The following is a 15,316-nucleotide window of genomic DNA, read 5'->3' on the forward strand; positions in this document are numbered from 1 at the left end:
CGCTCGGCTGGGCGCCCGACCGCCGGCATGTGACGGCTCTCAGCTGGGCGCTCGGCCGCCGCCAGCATGTCAGTGCACTCAGCTGAGCGCTTGGCCGCCGGCGTGTCAGGGAGCTCGGCCGGTACTGTAAAGAAGAACTGGGCGCTCAGCTGGGCACCCGACCGCCGGCATGTGACTGCTCTCAGCTGAGCGCTCGGCCACCGGCATGTCAGGGCGCTCAGCTGGGCGCTCGGCCGGTACTGTAAAGAAGAAAAAAGAAAAAAGAAAAAACGCTTTCCATTTACTATGTCTTACTTTCGGGGTATGTCTTACATTAGCCAACCCCCCCAAAGCTCCCACTACGTCTCACTATCGGGGGTGTCTTACTATCGGGGAAACACGGTAATTTTGTTTTTATTTCATACTAGCTGTAGTACTTGGCGTCGCCCGGGATAGTAACTGTCTCTCTCCCAGTCTCTGTCTGTGTCTATCTCTCTGTCTGTATTTGTATCAGTCCGTCTCTTTCCCGGGCCCTCTTTGTCCGTCTCTTACCCGGGCCGTCTCTGTCTCTCTCTATCCGTCTCACCACCGACATCATATTACCTCACACATAAGCTTCTTATACTAACAGTTTATTTTGTTCCTATAGCAACCACTGACAGTTGCTATTAATAGCTTGTAGCTCCCACCTCCATTCAGTTTAATGGAGGCAGGATTTTGGAGAGTAACTGTAAAGTGCGGGGTTAAATTCTCCCATTAAAATATAGTCTATGACGTTCCCTGGGTCACATGGGGCGTCTGCGCAAAATTTTGTGATTGTAAATGCGACGGTGCGGATTCCTTTAGCGGACATATACACATACATACACTGAGCTTATATATAAGATTGGGTTAAAAAAAAAAACAAAAACAAAACAAAAATCACCAAATGTTTTTTAAAAAATAAATGGAGCACCAAATCAGATTTATTTTCTGATGATGGTTTCCCTTTAGGACACATTTAGCTACTAGAAGACACTACTAGGGAAGTGCACGTACACAAATGTATAGATTTCCCATTGTATTCAATGCTAGGTATATACAGTCATAAGTAGTGTTTTCTAGAATAGCACTTTTTGGAGCAAGGCTCATTTCATAAAGTGAAAGCCTACACAAGATAGAAATACCAAAAGTAACACTGCCCACGAATACCAACAATAAATAAAACAACAAAATAAAGTATTCAAAAATAGGAGATAATACAAAATATATCCTTCATCGATTAAAGATTAGTGATCGGCGGACCCGGACTGTAAAAGTCAAAATTGGCGAGGTTTCGGGCCTGGCAGGATTTTGTCGGTGTTTGTGTTTATTTCTTTTCACTTACAGATTAATAATGGGGACGCCTACCATTACTAATCTAGGGCCCAGTAGCAGCTGTGAGCTACCATTAACCCCTTATAACTCCAATAGTCACCGCACCAGGGCAATCGGGATGAGCTGGGTAAAGTTCCGGGATTGTCACATATAATGGATGCAACAATCCTGGGCGGCTGCAGGCTGCTATTTTTCGGCTGGGGGCTTTATCATGGCTGGGTATCAAAATTGGGGGTGGGGACAGTAGGGCGGGTTTTTTAATTATTTAAATAATAAAAAAAAAAAAAAAAAAAATCGCATATGCTTCTTATTTTGATACACAGCCAAGATAAGCGCGCGGCTGGGGGCTGCAGTCATAGGCTTTATCATGGCTGGGTATCATTAAACAGGGGGATCCTACGCCAAATGTTTTATTTATTTTATACCATGATAGTGACCGGCAGACAGGGTCTGTGTTTGGTTGCAGTCAGACAGACTGGGGGCGCGTCTGACTGCAACCAATCACAGACGCCAGGACTGCCGGAAGCTGTGATTATGGATGAGCAATAATAAATGGCCCCGGAGGAAGAGTGAGTGGCCTGAAAGCAGTGTACAGCCGCTATGGACACTCGGTAAGTATAGTGCCCTTGCTTTCATCCCCCTATCCCTTCAACCACCATTTTTAAGCGCCGGATTCTGGTCCCCATAGACGTATATGGGGACCAGCGTCTGGCCAGATATCTGGGATCAATTCCGGCCCAGAGCCGGTTTATGCTATACAGTTAGGTCCAGAAATATTTGGACAGTGACACAATTTTGGCGAGTTGGGCTCTGCATGCCACCACATTGGATTTGAAATGAAACCTCTACAACAGAATTCAAGTGCAGATTGTAACGTTTAATTTGAAGGTTTGAACAAAAATATCTGATAGAAATTGTAGGAATTGTCACATTTCTTTACAAACACTCCACATTTTAGGAGGTCAAAAGTAATTGGACAGATAAACCAAACCCAAACAAAATATTTTTATTTTCAATATTTTGTTGCAAATCCTTTGGAGGCAATCACTGCCTTAAGTCTGGAACCCATGGACATCACCAAACGCTGGGTTTCCTCCTTCTTAATGCTTTGCCAGGCCTTTACAGCCGCAGCCTTCAGGTCTTGCTTGTTTGTGGGTCTTTCCGTCTTAAGCCTGGATTTGAGCAAGTGAAATGCATGCTCAATTGGGTTAAGATCTGGTGATTGACTTGGCCATTGCAGAATGTTCCACTTTTTTGCACTCATGAACTCCTGGGTAGCTTTGGCTGTATGCTTGGGGTCATTGTCCATCTGTACTATGAAGCGCCGTCCGATCAACTTTGCGGCATTTGGCTGAATCTGGGCTGAAAGTATATCCCAGTACACTTCAGAATTCATCCGGCTACTCTTGTCTGCTGTTATGTCATCAATAAACACAAGTGACCCAGTGCCATTGAAAGCCATGCATGCCCATGCCATCACGTTGCCTCCACCATGTTTTACAGAGGATGTGGTGTGCCTTGGATCATGTGCCGTTCCCTTTCTTCTCCAAACTTTTTTCTTCCCATCATTCTGGTACAGGTTGATCTTTGTCTCATCTGTCCATAGAATACTTTTCCAGAACTGAGCTGGCTTCATGAGGTGTTTTTCAGCAAATTTAACTCTGGCCTGTCTATTTTTGGAATTGATGAATGGTTTGCATCTAGATGTGAACCCTTTGTATTTACTTTCATGGAGTCTTCTCTTTACTGTTGACTTAGAGACAGATACACCTACTTCACTGAGAGTGTTCTGGACTTCAGTAGATGTTGTGAACGGGTTCTTCTTCACCAAAGAAAGTATGCGTCGATCATCCACCACTGTTGTCATCCGTGGACGCCCAGGCCTTTTTGAGTTCCCAAGCTCACCAGTCAATTCCTTTTTTCTCAGAATGTACCCGACTGTTGATTTTGCTACTCCAAGCATATCTGCTATCTCTCTGATGGATTTTTTCTTTTTTTTCAGCCTCAGGATGTTCTGCTTCACCTCAATTGAGAGTTCCTTAGACCGCATGTTGTCTGGTCACAGCAACAGCTTCCAAATGCAAAACCACACACCTGTAATCAACCCCAGACCTTTTAACTACTTCATTGATTACAGGTTAACGAGGGAGACGCCTTCAGAGTTAATTGCAGCCCTTAGAGTCCCTTGTCCAATTACTTTTGGTCCCTTGAAAAAGAGGAGGCTATGCATTACAGAGCTATGATTCCTAAACCCTTTCTCCGATTTGGATGTGAAAACTCTCATATTGCAGCTGGGAGTGTGCACTTTCAGCCCATATTATATATATATAATTGTATTTCTGAACATGTTTTTGTAAACAGCTAAAATAACAAAACTTGTGTCACTGTCCAAATATTTCTGGACCTAACTGTAAGTCCTGTTAGTCCCACTGATCCCAGATATTTGCGAGTCCGCCCATCACTATTAAAGATTAGGGTGATGTTTGTGCCATGATTTAGAGGACGTTTTTAAAATTTATCAAAATTATTTGGTAAATGAAATGCATTGAGCATAAAAATCATTGAATACATAATAAATAAATATAAAGTTATAATTAATATAAATGTCCAGTGACAAAAACCACATAATCATTGCACTTTGATATCTATCAAAAGTCCCATTAAGGGACGCAGATGAAGCGGACTGGGGGGCTGCCCTGGGTATTATGGGCTCAGTCTCCTAATTAATCACTTCTACAACGGGATTTTGATATCTATACGCTGCGCAATGATTATTTATTATGTATTGAAACTGTATTTTTCTTTTGTCACTGGACATTTATATTATATCTTATATTTATTATGTATTCAATGAATTTCCATTTCATAAAGTCTCAGACAACCTTTTATTTGCAAGTCTATTCCAGCTTGCAAGAAATAAGTGGGACACATTCTTGTCCTCTAGAAACTAGGAAAGGACAGAATACCTTCCCTGTACGAGCTGTTATTACATCTCTACCATCTGCTGTCCCTGTGCGCATACTAACATGATAAGAAGGAAAGGCGGAAAGGATCGCTGAAACGCGCGTCGGGGCATAGCGGCACGCTTTGGATGATTTACTGACCACACAGAAGGTGTTTTTACACTTTATTTTTCTGATATATAGGATATTTATACCACATCTCTTTCATATATACCATATCACTTGGATATTTAATTTTGCACTATGCACTTTGTTATATATGATAAATAGATATTTATCTAAATAATAGTGGTCATTGCATTAAGCACTTTATTTTTCCTGGTAAACCGCTGCTATAATTTATGGGGCTTTCTCCTGCCTAGTATTTCTATGGATTTGTAATAAATATTTATTTTAATTATTGAATAAAAATATTAAATTTTTATATCAATTTCATCAGTATTTCCTTTATTTATTGTATCCTTATGGATTCTTATTTAAAGGTTTTTTGATATTTATTAACATGATAAGAGGGTGGACTAGTCAGGGGAAAAAACGCCCTTGTGACTAGTCCCTGTGCTCATTAGCATATTGTTAAGGATCTTTAGAAATACTTTTTCTATAAAGATCTCTTTATCTATGTTACTAGATACAGGGACGGTTAGGCAGGGATTAGCAATATACACCCAGAACTGCTTGTGGTTCTGCGTGCATATTGGACCTGACAGGCTCCCTTTAAAACATGTACTTTTTCCCTCACCCTATGACGGCACCACGATATAAGGGTGCAGTCATGGGTTCGGAAAAAACACATTACCGGTAAGTAATTACGTATTTTTCCCTCACCCTATGACGGCACCCTTATATCGTGGTGCCGTCATGGGTTCGGAAAAAAACACATTACCAGTAAGTAATTACGTATTTTTCCCTCACATCATGGTGCCGTCATGGGTTCGGAAAAAACACATTACCGGTAAGTAATTACGTATTTTCTGATGACGCATTCTCTTTAAAGCAAAAACTGTTTTAATTGGTTCAAGCAACAACAAAAAAACAGGACTGTCCATAAATATATTAATACACATTGTGCAACTATAATGTTCTATGAAGAACCTGTGATGTGATACAATTAGGAAACAGAAAGGGTTAGGCCATACCTCGGAGAAATTGACAGCTAGTGGGATTATTCCGGACACATAACAGCCCACCAGCATAGCCAGCGACAACAGGCTGATGGAGCTGAAGTCATCCATGACGGCCGGGAGGACTCAGGCTGCACTCTGCAAATAAAACAAAGAAAAGTAGACTTTATAATGTCTGCCATGTGCCAAAACAAAGACATAGACAACACTAGCACTAAGACCAGTAGACTGACCACGGCTGAAGTTGGGGTGATTTCAAGTGGGGGTCAAGGGTAAAATCTGATGGGTGTCTTTTTTGGACTTTTCTATGTCCCGGTAAACCTCAGGCAGTGCACAGTTTTGCAACCATTTCGCAACAGTAAAAAAATGAAGCAACTTTGAAATATTATTGATTTTTTTTTTTTAACTCTTTCTTTTGAGCCTCCATCACCTGTGCAGAGCTGTTGTCCATTGTTAGGCTACTTTCACACATCAGTTTTTTGCCATCAGGTTCAATCCGGAAAAAAAACGGGTAAAACGGATCCGGTACCGCATCCGTTTTTTCCCCATAGACTTGCATTGTTACCGGATTGTACCGGATGGCTTTGCGTTGCATCCGTTTTTTTCCGGATGCGGCAAAATTAGTTAAAGCGGCGGCCGGAGGCAACGTAGCTTGCAACGTTTTTTTGTCCGGCAAAAAAACCGCATCGCGCCGGATCCGGCGTGATACGGCGTGTTTTACAATAGAAGCCTATGGACGCCGGATCCGGCGTAATGCGGTAAAAAACGGATGCGGCCGCCGGATCCGTTTTTCTAAACTGAGCATGCTCCAATGTAATTAACAAAACGGATCCAGCCAAAAAACGGACGAAAAGGATGCAAAAACGGATGCAAACCGTATCCACCGGATCCGTTTTTTAACGGATCCGGCATAACGGATCTGTTAAAAAACGGATCCGGTGGATACGGTTTTCACTTTTTTTCAGGATCCGTTGGATCAGGAAAAAAAAGGACTGTGCCTGAATACAGAAAACTGATGTGTGAAAGTAGCCTTACAGACCACAACCTGTGTGCAGTGTGACCGCAGGCCTGTGTAATGGGATAATCTCATGTGCGCAGCGTTCAAACTCATCTCTTTACAGCTTAAAATATTCCAGGAGTTGGGAAAACAAGAAGCAAATTCTGACTCAAATGTACAACTTGGAATTTCCAATACATTGGTCTGTTCTGTAAAACCAGTATGTAAAGGAGTCGGCCGGGGCTTTTATACTGATGGTCTATCCTCAGGATAGGTCATCAATTATGTGATCGGTAGGGGTGCGACACCCCGACAATCGGCTGCTCCCTGTGCTGGCCGGAAGAGGATGCACTGCGCAGTTTATATCACAGCTAAGAGTTTCCACCATTGCCCCTGGTGTCTGTTATTTCCACCAGCACCGCCGTCCCGCGTCCAGCCCCCGCGTCCCAACACCAGCGCCCACTTCCCCCCACCAGCGGACGCTCCCCCCACCAGCACCCACTTCAGTAGCGCCCGCGTCCCACCAGCGCTCGCGTCCCCCCACCACCAGTGGACGCGTCCCCCCCACCACCAGCGGACGCGTCCCCCCCCACCACCAGCGGACGCATCCCCCCCCACCAGCGCCCGCGTCCCCACCCCACCAGCGCCCGCGTCCCCCACCCCACCAACGCCCGCGTCCCCCCCCACCCCACCAGCGCCCGCGTCCCCCACCCCACCAGCGCCCGCGTCCCCCACCCCACCAGCGCCCGCGTCCCCCACCCCACCAGCGCCCGCGTCCCCCCCACCCCAGCAGCGCCCGCGTCCCCCACCCCAGCAGCGCCCGCGTCCCCCACCCCAGCAGCGCCCGCGTCCCCCCCACACCAGCAGCGCCCGCGTCCCCCCCACACCAGCAGCGCCCGCGTCCCCCCCCCAGCGCCCGCGTCCCCCCCCACCAGCGCCCGCGTCCCCCCCCACCAGCGCCCGCGTCCCCCCCCAAGCGCCCGCGTCCCCCCCCCACCAGCGCCCGCGTCGTCCCCCCCCCACCAGCGCCGACACTAATATGTGACCTCAGTGGCTCGTCCTGTCTACTCAGACAGAGCTGCTGAGCTCAGTGATTGTCTGCAGCGGTGCAAACAATAGCTGGCACCAGGAGAAGAGACTCAGTGCTGGACCTGAGGAGGAGGGAGTAAGGATTTATTTTATTTTTTAAACCAACATTAGGACAGAATAATGCATCCATTCCACAGACGCAGGGAAGCTGCGGCCTCCGTTACATGTCCCTCCTTTCTATCTTATCGGCAGCAGACGTCCGAGTGAAGATGAAGAGCCGAGGTGGGAATCTCCAGTCTCCGATTGTAAAATGTGCAGACGCGAGAGGTGAAGATGTCACAGCACGCTGCGGAGGCGAGAGGTGAAGATGTCACAGCACGCTGCGGAGGCTTCTGTGACAATTACATTGTGTATTCAGAGATTACATCTTGGTTACAAATTCTGTCAAAAATACCAGAAAAAAATAGTGCAAACTACAGGTCAAATCAAGCACCCCACGATGGAATCATTACAGAGCCCATTGTAGTTAACAGAGTCCAGAAGACGCTGCCAGTGTCATTAATGGGATTGATGAGGCAATACTGACATTTTTGTTGTTCTGTAGCAAAATAGCAGCAAAAAAACACGGATTTAGGATATTTTAATACGAGACCAATAAGATCAGCTGCTCTGCCCAGATACATGATGTTTTTTGGAGGGAAATCCCGGACACGCAGGCTGCGCCCCAAAAACAGACACATTTCTGACATATCTTACCCCACATTTAATTATTTACTTCCAGTTTAGAAAAATCCATATACCATTGTTTAATAAAAACAAATAAGCTGTGCTGTATTCATCCTCCCCAGATCTAGCACAGAGCCTCCACCGCTGCTAATGTCTGCAGCACTGACGCCACATAGATAACGCTGCAGTCAATCAGTGAGCTCGGCAGCTCTGCCTGTGTAGATGGAATGCTCAACCGCAGACAGCAGCACAAAACCTGGGGAGGGTGAGTAGAGCACAGGAGGGTTTTTTTTATTTTTATAACTGTAAATAGCAGTGACATTGTGCGGCGGGGGAGGGCATGGTGCGGCCCACCGTTTTCAGTCTCACAGCGGTCTCGGTCCAGACTTGAGCAGACAGATGTGGCTCGCACTTTGCCCAGCCCTGCTCTATTGTACAAAGAAGAAACCACTAGGAGGTTTTAAAGCTAAAACAATGGCAAAAAAAATACAATTGGAGAGTTTTTTGTTCTTTTTATCTTCTTATCCTTTGCTCCATCCTTCTCTTTCCAATTAAGAACATGTGCCCATGTAGCAGATTTTTGTGTAGATTTTCTGCACACAAACTGAATATTTTGGCAGAAAAAATGCACTTTACTTTATCACATTTGCATGGGTTTTTTATGCTTTTTCTCCCCCCTGAGTTTTTACGTCATAGAGATCGATGGGGTTCCTGTGCTGTTCCCGCGATCGCCTCCGGGTCTCTGGCTGAAGTTACAGCAGAGACCAAGCTCTCACTGCTAAGAGCGGTGCCCGCGCTGCTTCCGGCAATTTAACCCCCTAAATGAAGCGATCAATTGTGATCACAGCATTCAGGAGACAGAGAGAGGGATCGCTTAGTTCTCCCTGGTGATCGGGTCCCTGTAATGCGATCAGAGGGACCTGATTGTTGCCATGGCAATCCTGGGTTGTTATCATGACGACCTCGAGTTAGGCTACACATCAGGTTTTTTCCATCAGGCACAATCCGGAAAAAAACAGGTAAAACGGATCCGATACCGCATCTGTTTTATCCCCATAGATTTGCATTGTTACCAGATTGTGCCTGATGGCTTTGCGTTGCATCAATTTTTCTCCAGATGCGGCAAAATTAATTAAAGCGGCGGCTTGTAACGTTTTTTTGTCCAGCAAAAAAAACGCATTGCGCCGGATCCGACGCGTTTTACAATAAAAGCCTATGGACGCCGGATCCGGCGCAATGTGGCAAAAACGGATGCGGCTGCCGGATCCGTTTTTGTAAACTGCGCATGCTCCAATGTTTTGAAAAAACGGATCCAGCAAAAAAAAAAACGGACAAAACGGATGCAAAACGGTTCAAACGGATCTGTTTCTTTACGCATCCGGCATAATGGATCCGTTAAAAAACGGATCCGGTTTTTCCATTTTTTTGCCGGATCTGTTGGATCAGGAAAAAAAAAAGGATTGTGCCTGAATGCAGAAAACTGATGTGTGAAAGTAGCCTTACTGATCTACAGAGAGCCTCACACACCATGCCAGATCCATGGTGTGTGAGGCGAACTGTCAGTGCTACAAATGCAGCACTGACAGATATAACCCACTGCAGTGATCGAGCACCGCAATGGATTATAGCAGACGCAGGAAAAAAGCAGAAAGAACTGACACGCTGCTTCTTTTTCTGCACCAAAATCTGCAGCGTGTGCACAGCACGTCACCATTCTCATAGACTTTGCTGGGATCATTTTTCCTTGTAGTATTCATTAAAACCTGCAAGAAAAAAACGCAGCGTGTGCACACCACCTGAGGGGGTCACTTCCCTCCTTTCCACCCTCACAAAATAATAAAAAAATCAGATGTTATTAATGTTTTCTTACTAGTTTTGGAAAATAAAAAATATTGGAAAATTAAAAACAAAACAAAAAAAACAAAACAAAAAGCATCTGGGCATCTTTTGCGCCTTCCCAGTGACTTATTTTGTGAACTTCATCGGACCCCCGGTTGTCATGGTAACCCTGCGGACCCCCACAGCTGTATCACCCCCTATAGGATCACTGCCTGCAGGGTTATGGCAGGAGAGCAGCCTGACTGCCTGTATGGAGGGAGGCTAGCACACTGCCAGCTCTCCCCTCGCCTCACACAATGACGGCAGGAGGACCCTCACCTGTACCCCGGATCTCGGCCGATCTGTCCTGTCCTAGAAGGACACCCGGGTCGCACGATGTGTCTGCGACGGCAATCCGATCACAGCTGCTGACAGCAGGCCTCAGCGGGTAACACATCCACAGGCCGCCATGTTGGTACCTCGGGGCCTCCAGCTGCCATGGTGTCACTACTCAGACTACTTCCGGGTCACGTGCTTGCTGACGTCACCGGGTTATTATCTGTAAATAAAAGTAACAGCGGGGCAGAGATTATTTTTCCACATGAGAGTATAATTGTATCCTCTCACGGTTATTATATACCGTGCGGTGTGAAAGTGTGCTCTGTCCGCCATAGCACAGCCAGGGTGTACGGGAAGGTGTTGCCCGTAGCAACCAATCAGAACGCTTCTTTCATTTTACCACCTGAATGGAGAACATGAAAGCTGCAACCTGATTGGTTGTTGTCAGTGTGTGTGTGTGTGTGTGTGTGTGTGTGTGTGTGTGTGTGTGTGTGTGTGTGTGTGTGTGTGTGTATATATATATATATGTGTGTGTATATATATATATGTGTGTGTGTGTGTGTGTGTGTGTGTATATATATATATATGTGTGTGTGTGTCTGTGTGTGTGTGTATATATATATATGTGTGTGTGTGTGTATATATATATATGTGTGTGTGTGTCTGTGTGTGTGTGTATATATATATATGTGTGTGTGTGTGTGTGTGTGTGTGTGTGTGTGTGTGTATATATATGTGTGTGTGTGTCTGTGTGTGTGTGTCTATATATATATATATGTGTGTGTGTGTGTCTGTGTGTGTGTGTATATATATATATATGTGTGTGTGTGTCTGTGTCTATATATATATATATATGTGTGTGTGTGTCTGTGTGTGTGTGTATATATATATATATGTGTGTGTGTGTCTGTGTGTGTGTGTGTGTGTGTGTGTATATATATATATATGTGTGTGTGTGTGTGTGTGTGTCTATATATATATATATATATGTGTGTGTGTGTGTGTATATATATAATTAGGTATAGAAGTGCGGCACTCCTGCTTTAATGAGGTGCCTGAATAGGGTCCAACCCCGTATCAGTAATATATCAAAATTCGGCACTCAAATTGAAATAAATTGATTTCTTTATTTATCAATAATTGTCACGCAATATTGTGTTATCAAAAAAACGTTTTCGGTCACACGACCTTCATCAAGTTTTATAACACTACAAAAAGAAAGAAAGAAATGTAATAATAAACATAATAATGAACAAATCATATAGCATGAATATCATTAACATGCATTATACATAAATTGAAAGACGTGTCCTCAATTAATACAAAGAGGATCTCATTGTCAAAAAATGTCAAATATACATCATGTATAAATGGAACTACAGAACAAACAGGATATCAGAAAAATATATTGTCACTGGACTATGGAGCATGGATCTATGTTCAGAGAACAATGAAAACTGTCTCCTATAAAAAAGGAGAACAATAATTAAGTAAGAAAGCAAGTAAATAAATGTGATCAAGACTGGAACAACCAGATTAAATTTCAATAATGTCTGGATTAGGAGCATAATATAACTATTGAACTTACCAAAGTTAGTAGAATAATGTGAATGAATGTTATCAGTTTAGAGATAAGAAGCTGCCTCTCCGGGTCCGTAATGCATATGACCTGCCTGTGGGATGCCTGAGTTTAAATAGACCGCTTAATAGGATGATCAGCATGTGATTATGGTATAAGGTAACGTCACTTCCGATGTTATAAACGGAAGTGACGATCCTGCATGGCAATACGTAAGCCGGCTTGGTTGGCAAGCTCACGCCTGCGCACAAGTAATCAGCTCTCGCTCGAGTAAACTGAACGTAACGTCACTTCCGGTATTGTAAACGGAAGTGACGATCCTGAATGGCATCACGTAAACAGGCTTGGTTGTATTTCATTCCACATGTTTTCATTCATAGTTTTGATGTCTTCAATGTGAATCTACAATTTTTAGAGTCCTGAAAATAAAGAAAACTCTTTGAATGAGGTGTGTCCAAACTTTTGGTCTGTATTGTATATATACATATATACCCCTCCTGCTATATATGTTCCCCATCCTGGTATATATGTTCCTCATCCAAGGACCATCTTGGTATATATATACCTCACTCTGGGCCCTTTCCTGGTATATATGACCCCCATCCTGGTGTGTGTATATATATATATATATATATATATATATATATATATATATAAATATATATATATCCTATTCTGTGCCTCTTCCTGGTATATATCCCTATTCTGGCATATATATCCCCATCCTGGGTCCCTTCCTGGTGTAAGTGTGCCCATCCTGGTATATATGCCTCCATCCAGGGCCCATTGCTGGTATATATCTCCCTTCTGCCCTTGTTCTCTAACACATAAAAGTCCCCTAAACATTCTTCTCATCTTCTCCCACTCCCAGGACGTGCAGAGTCCTCTTCTGTAGCCGGTGCAGAGGCCGACATCTTACATCGACATGTATGCTATGAGTGATCCATGATGTCACTGCCATGCGACACCAATGCCTCTAGTTGGCCGGCAGTGGGTATTGCAGTGCAGGGACCCAATACATTTCAGCTCCTCAGCTCAATATGCGTCCTCGGATTAGTCCCGGGGAGTAGGTTCAACTTAAAGCAGGACAACCACCCTAAACATTCTGCCAGAGCTACAATGGATAGTTTAGATCAAATCATATTCATGTGTGTGCATGGCCCAGTCACAGTCCAGCCATGTGAAAATTTGCGTCAAGACTTGAAAATTGCTGTTCACAGATGCTCTTCATCCAATCTCACTGAGCTTCAGCTATTTTGCAAAAAAAAATGGGCAAATAATCTCAGCTGCTAGATGTGCAAAGCTGGTAGAGACATCCCCCAAAACAGCAATAAATTCATCCAAGGGAGGTCCTAAAAAGTATTGACTCATGAAGGGAAGGGGGGGCTGAGTACAAGTCAGAATTTTCAGATTTAAGTTTTTTAAATATTTAGAAAACATTATATCATTTTCTTTACACTTCACAAATACTTGCTATTTTGTGTTGGTATATCACATAAAATCCCTGAAAACTAAATTTACATTTTTGGGTTAAAATGAAAATATTTGGAAAAGTTCACGAGGTATGAACACTTTTTCTAGGCACTGTAACTGGAATTATATGTGCCCCTGGGTAAATTTTTGACATGGCCCACCCACCCCCATGATTAGAAAAGATGGACAGGACACACATCGAGCTGTACCACTAAGAACTGACAAAGGAGTCACATTTTATATTTGCATTTTATTAGATACACTTACCTCCCCTTGATGACCTCATGTGGGGGTTGTTTGTGGCATGTGCTTAACCCTTCACAATTTTAGGAGATCCCCAACTTGCAGGATATCTACACCTTAGGAAGTCCCAGGTGAAAGATATTGTGATCTTGTTTCCTATCACAACTTTATCTTTCTTTAGATATGAAACATGACATGTGTATTATCATCCAGCTGCCAGATGTTAATTTGGAGCTCATAGGCATGTGTCACAAATATGAAAAATGTACGTTACGTTTGTCATTCTGTCCTGACATTGAAAACATATCTCGCATAACTGTAGGATCTATGCAAATCCCCATATTCATCACTGACCACCTGTGCAGCTCTGATCAACAGAAATGACTCAGCGATCAGATTGCTGATCCTTATCCCCTTCACCCCTTGGCGATTTTCCGTTCTTCTATTTTTTTCCATCCCTTCTTCTGAGACCCGTAACTTTTTTATTTTTCTGTCAATCTTGCCATATAAGGGCTTATTTTTTGCGGGACGAGTTATACTTTTGAATTAAACCATTAGTTTTGCCATATAGTGTACTGGAAAACGGCAAAAAAATTCCATGTGTGAAAAAATTTGCAAAAAAAAGTATTGTTTGTGGGATATTTTATTCACTGTGCTTCCTATATGGTAAAAATAATGTGTCGGTGCGGTGTGATGCCTCAGGTTGGTACAAGTTCGTAGACACCAAACATGTATAGGTTTGCTTTTATCTAAGGGGGTTAAAAAAAAAAATCACAATTTTGTCCAAAAAATGCCGCACTCTTTGCGGCATTATCCGCAATCCGCAGCGTTCTCATTTTTCGGGATCCATGGCTCAGTGATGGCTTATTTTTTGTGTCTCGAGTTGACGTTTTTAATGGTATAGTTTTTGCACAGATGCTATATTTAAGTATCCATTCTTTGGCGTTATCGTGGAAATTTTTGTACCTTTATAACTTTTAATATGACTTAATAAAGTTTTTTGGATTTTATCATACTGGAATCGGTGCTGGGTCTTCCCGCCTCCTTCCTTTGGCTCCTGAGCCCGGACCTGCCTGTCCAGTGGACCGCGGGCACTCCACAAAGTCCTGGAACGCATCTACTCGGGTGAGTTGAAATTTTTTTTCTCTTTCTAATCTACATTTTCATCGCCTGTTATCGCATCTTGCGCAAAATATGCGGCGACCAAAAAACGTAATTTTGGTGTTTGGATTGTTTTTCCTTCTACGCTGAGTGACAGCAGCTGAGGATCAGATAATATTTGGGGGGAATTCAGAGTTATCCCCTCCCCCTGTTAGAATTAGCATAAGTATTATACAATCGATGTAACTTTTCTCTTCCAGGTCCTGTGCTCAGGTCATACTCATGTGACCAGAAGGGCATCAGACAACAAAGCGGATATCAGAAAGCAACAATTTCCTATTGGCTAAGGCCCCGCCCATTGTGGTCACATGAGTATGACATCACACAGGTCCTGCTAGTAAAAAGTTAAATTGATTGTATAATACTTATGTTAATTCTAACAGGGGGAGGGGATAAGTAGGAATACCCTCCAGATATTATCTGCTCCTCAGCTGCTGTCACTCAAGCAGCTGTCGATTTTATACACTTCACTTTCTTGGATTTCAAAACCTAAACATCCGAGCTGCCCACTACAGGTATGTATAGACTCAGC

General features: G+C 43.6%; 1 protein-coding gene across 1 annotated transcript in view; it reads right to left on the bottom strand.

Annotated features, from left to right (window-relative positions):
* The window catches only part of SLC39A9 (solute carrier family 39 member 9), a 34,793-nt gene extending 24,293 nt beyond the window's left edge, over positions 1 to 10,500 (bottom strand). Inside the window, exons 1-2 of the mRNA XM_075330811.1 lie at positions 10,329 to 10,500; positions 5,435 to 5,557 (exon numbers count right to left, since the gene is read on the bottom strand). Of these exons, the coding sequence (XP_075186926.1) occupies positions 5,435 to 5,530 (96 nt within the window). The 5' untranslated portion in view covers positions 5,531 to 5,557; positions 10,329 to 10,500. The remainder of the gene's footprint in view (positions 1 to 5,434; positions 5,558 to 10,328) is intronic.
* Positions 10,501 to 15,316: the final 4,816 nt, after the last annotated feature.

Source organism: Anomaloglossus baeobatrachus, chromosome 12, assembly GCF_048569485.1.
Source record: "Anomaloglossus baeobatrachus isolate aAnoBae1 chromosome 12, aAnoBae1.hap1, whole genome shotgun sequence".
Lineage (NCBI taxonomy): Eukaryota > Metazoa > Chordata > Amphibia > Anura > Aromobatidae > Anomaloglossus > Anomaloglossus baeobatrachus.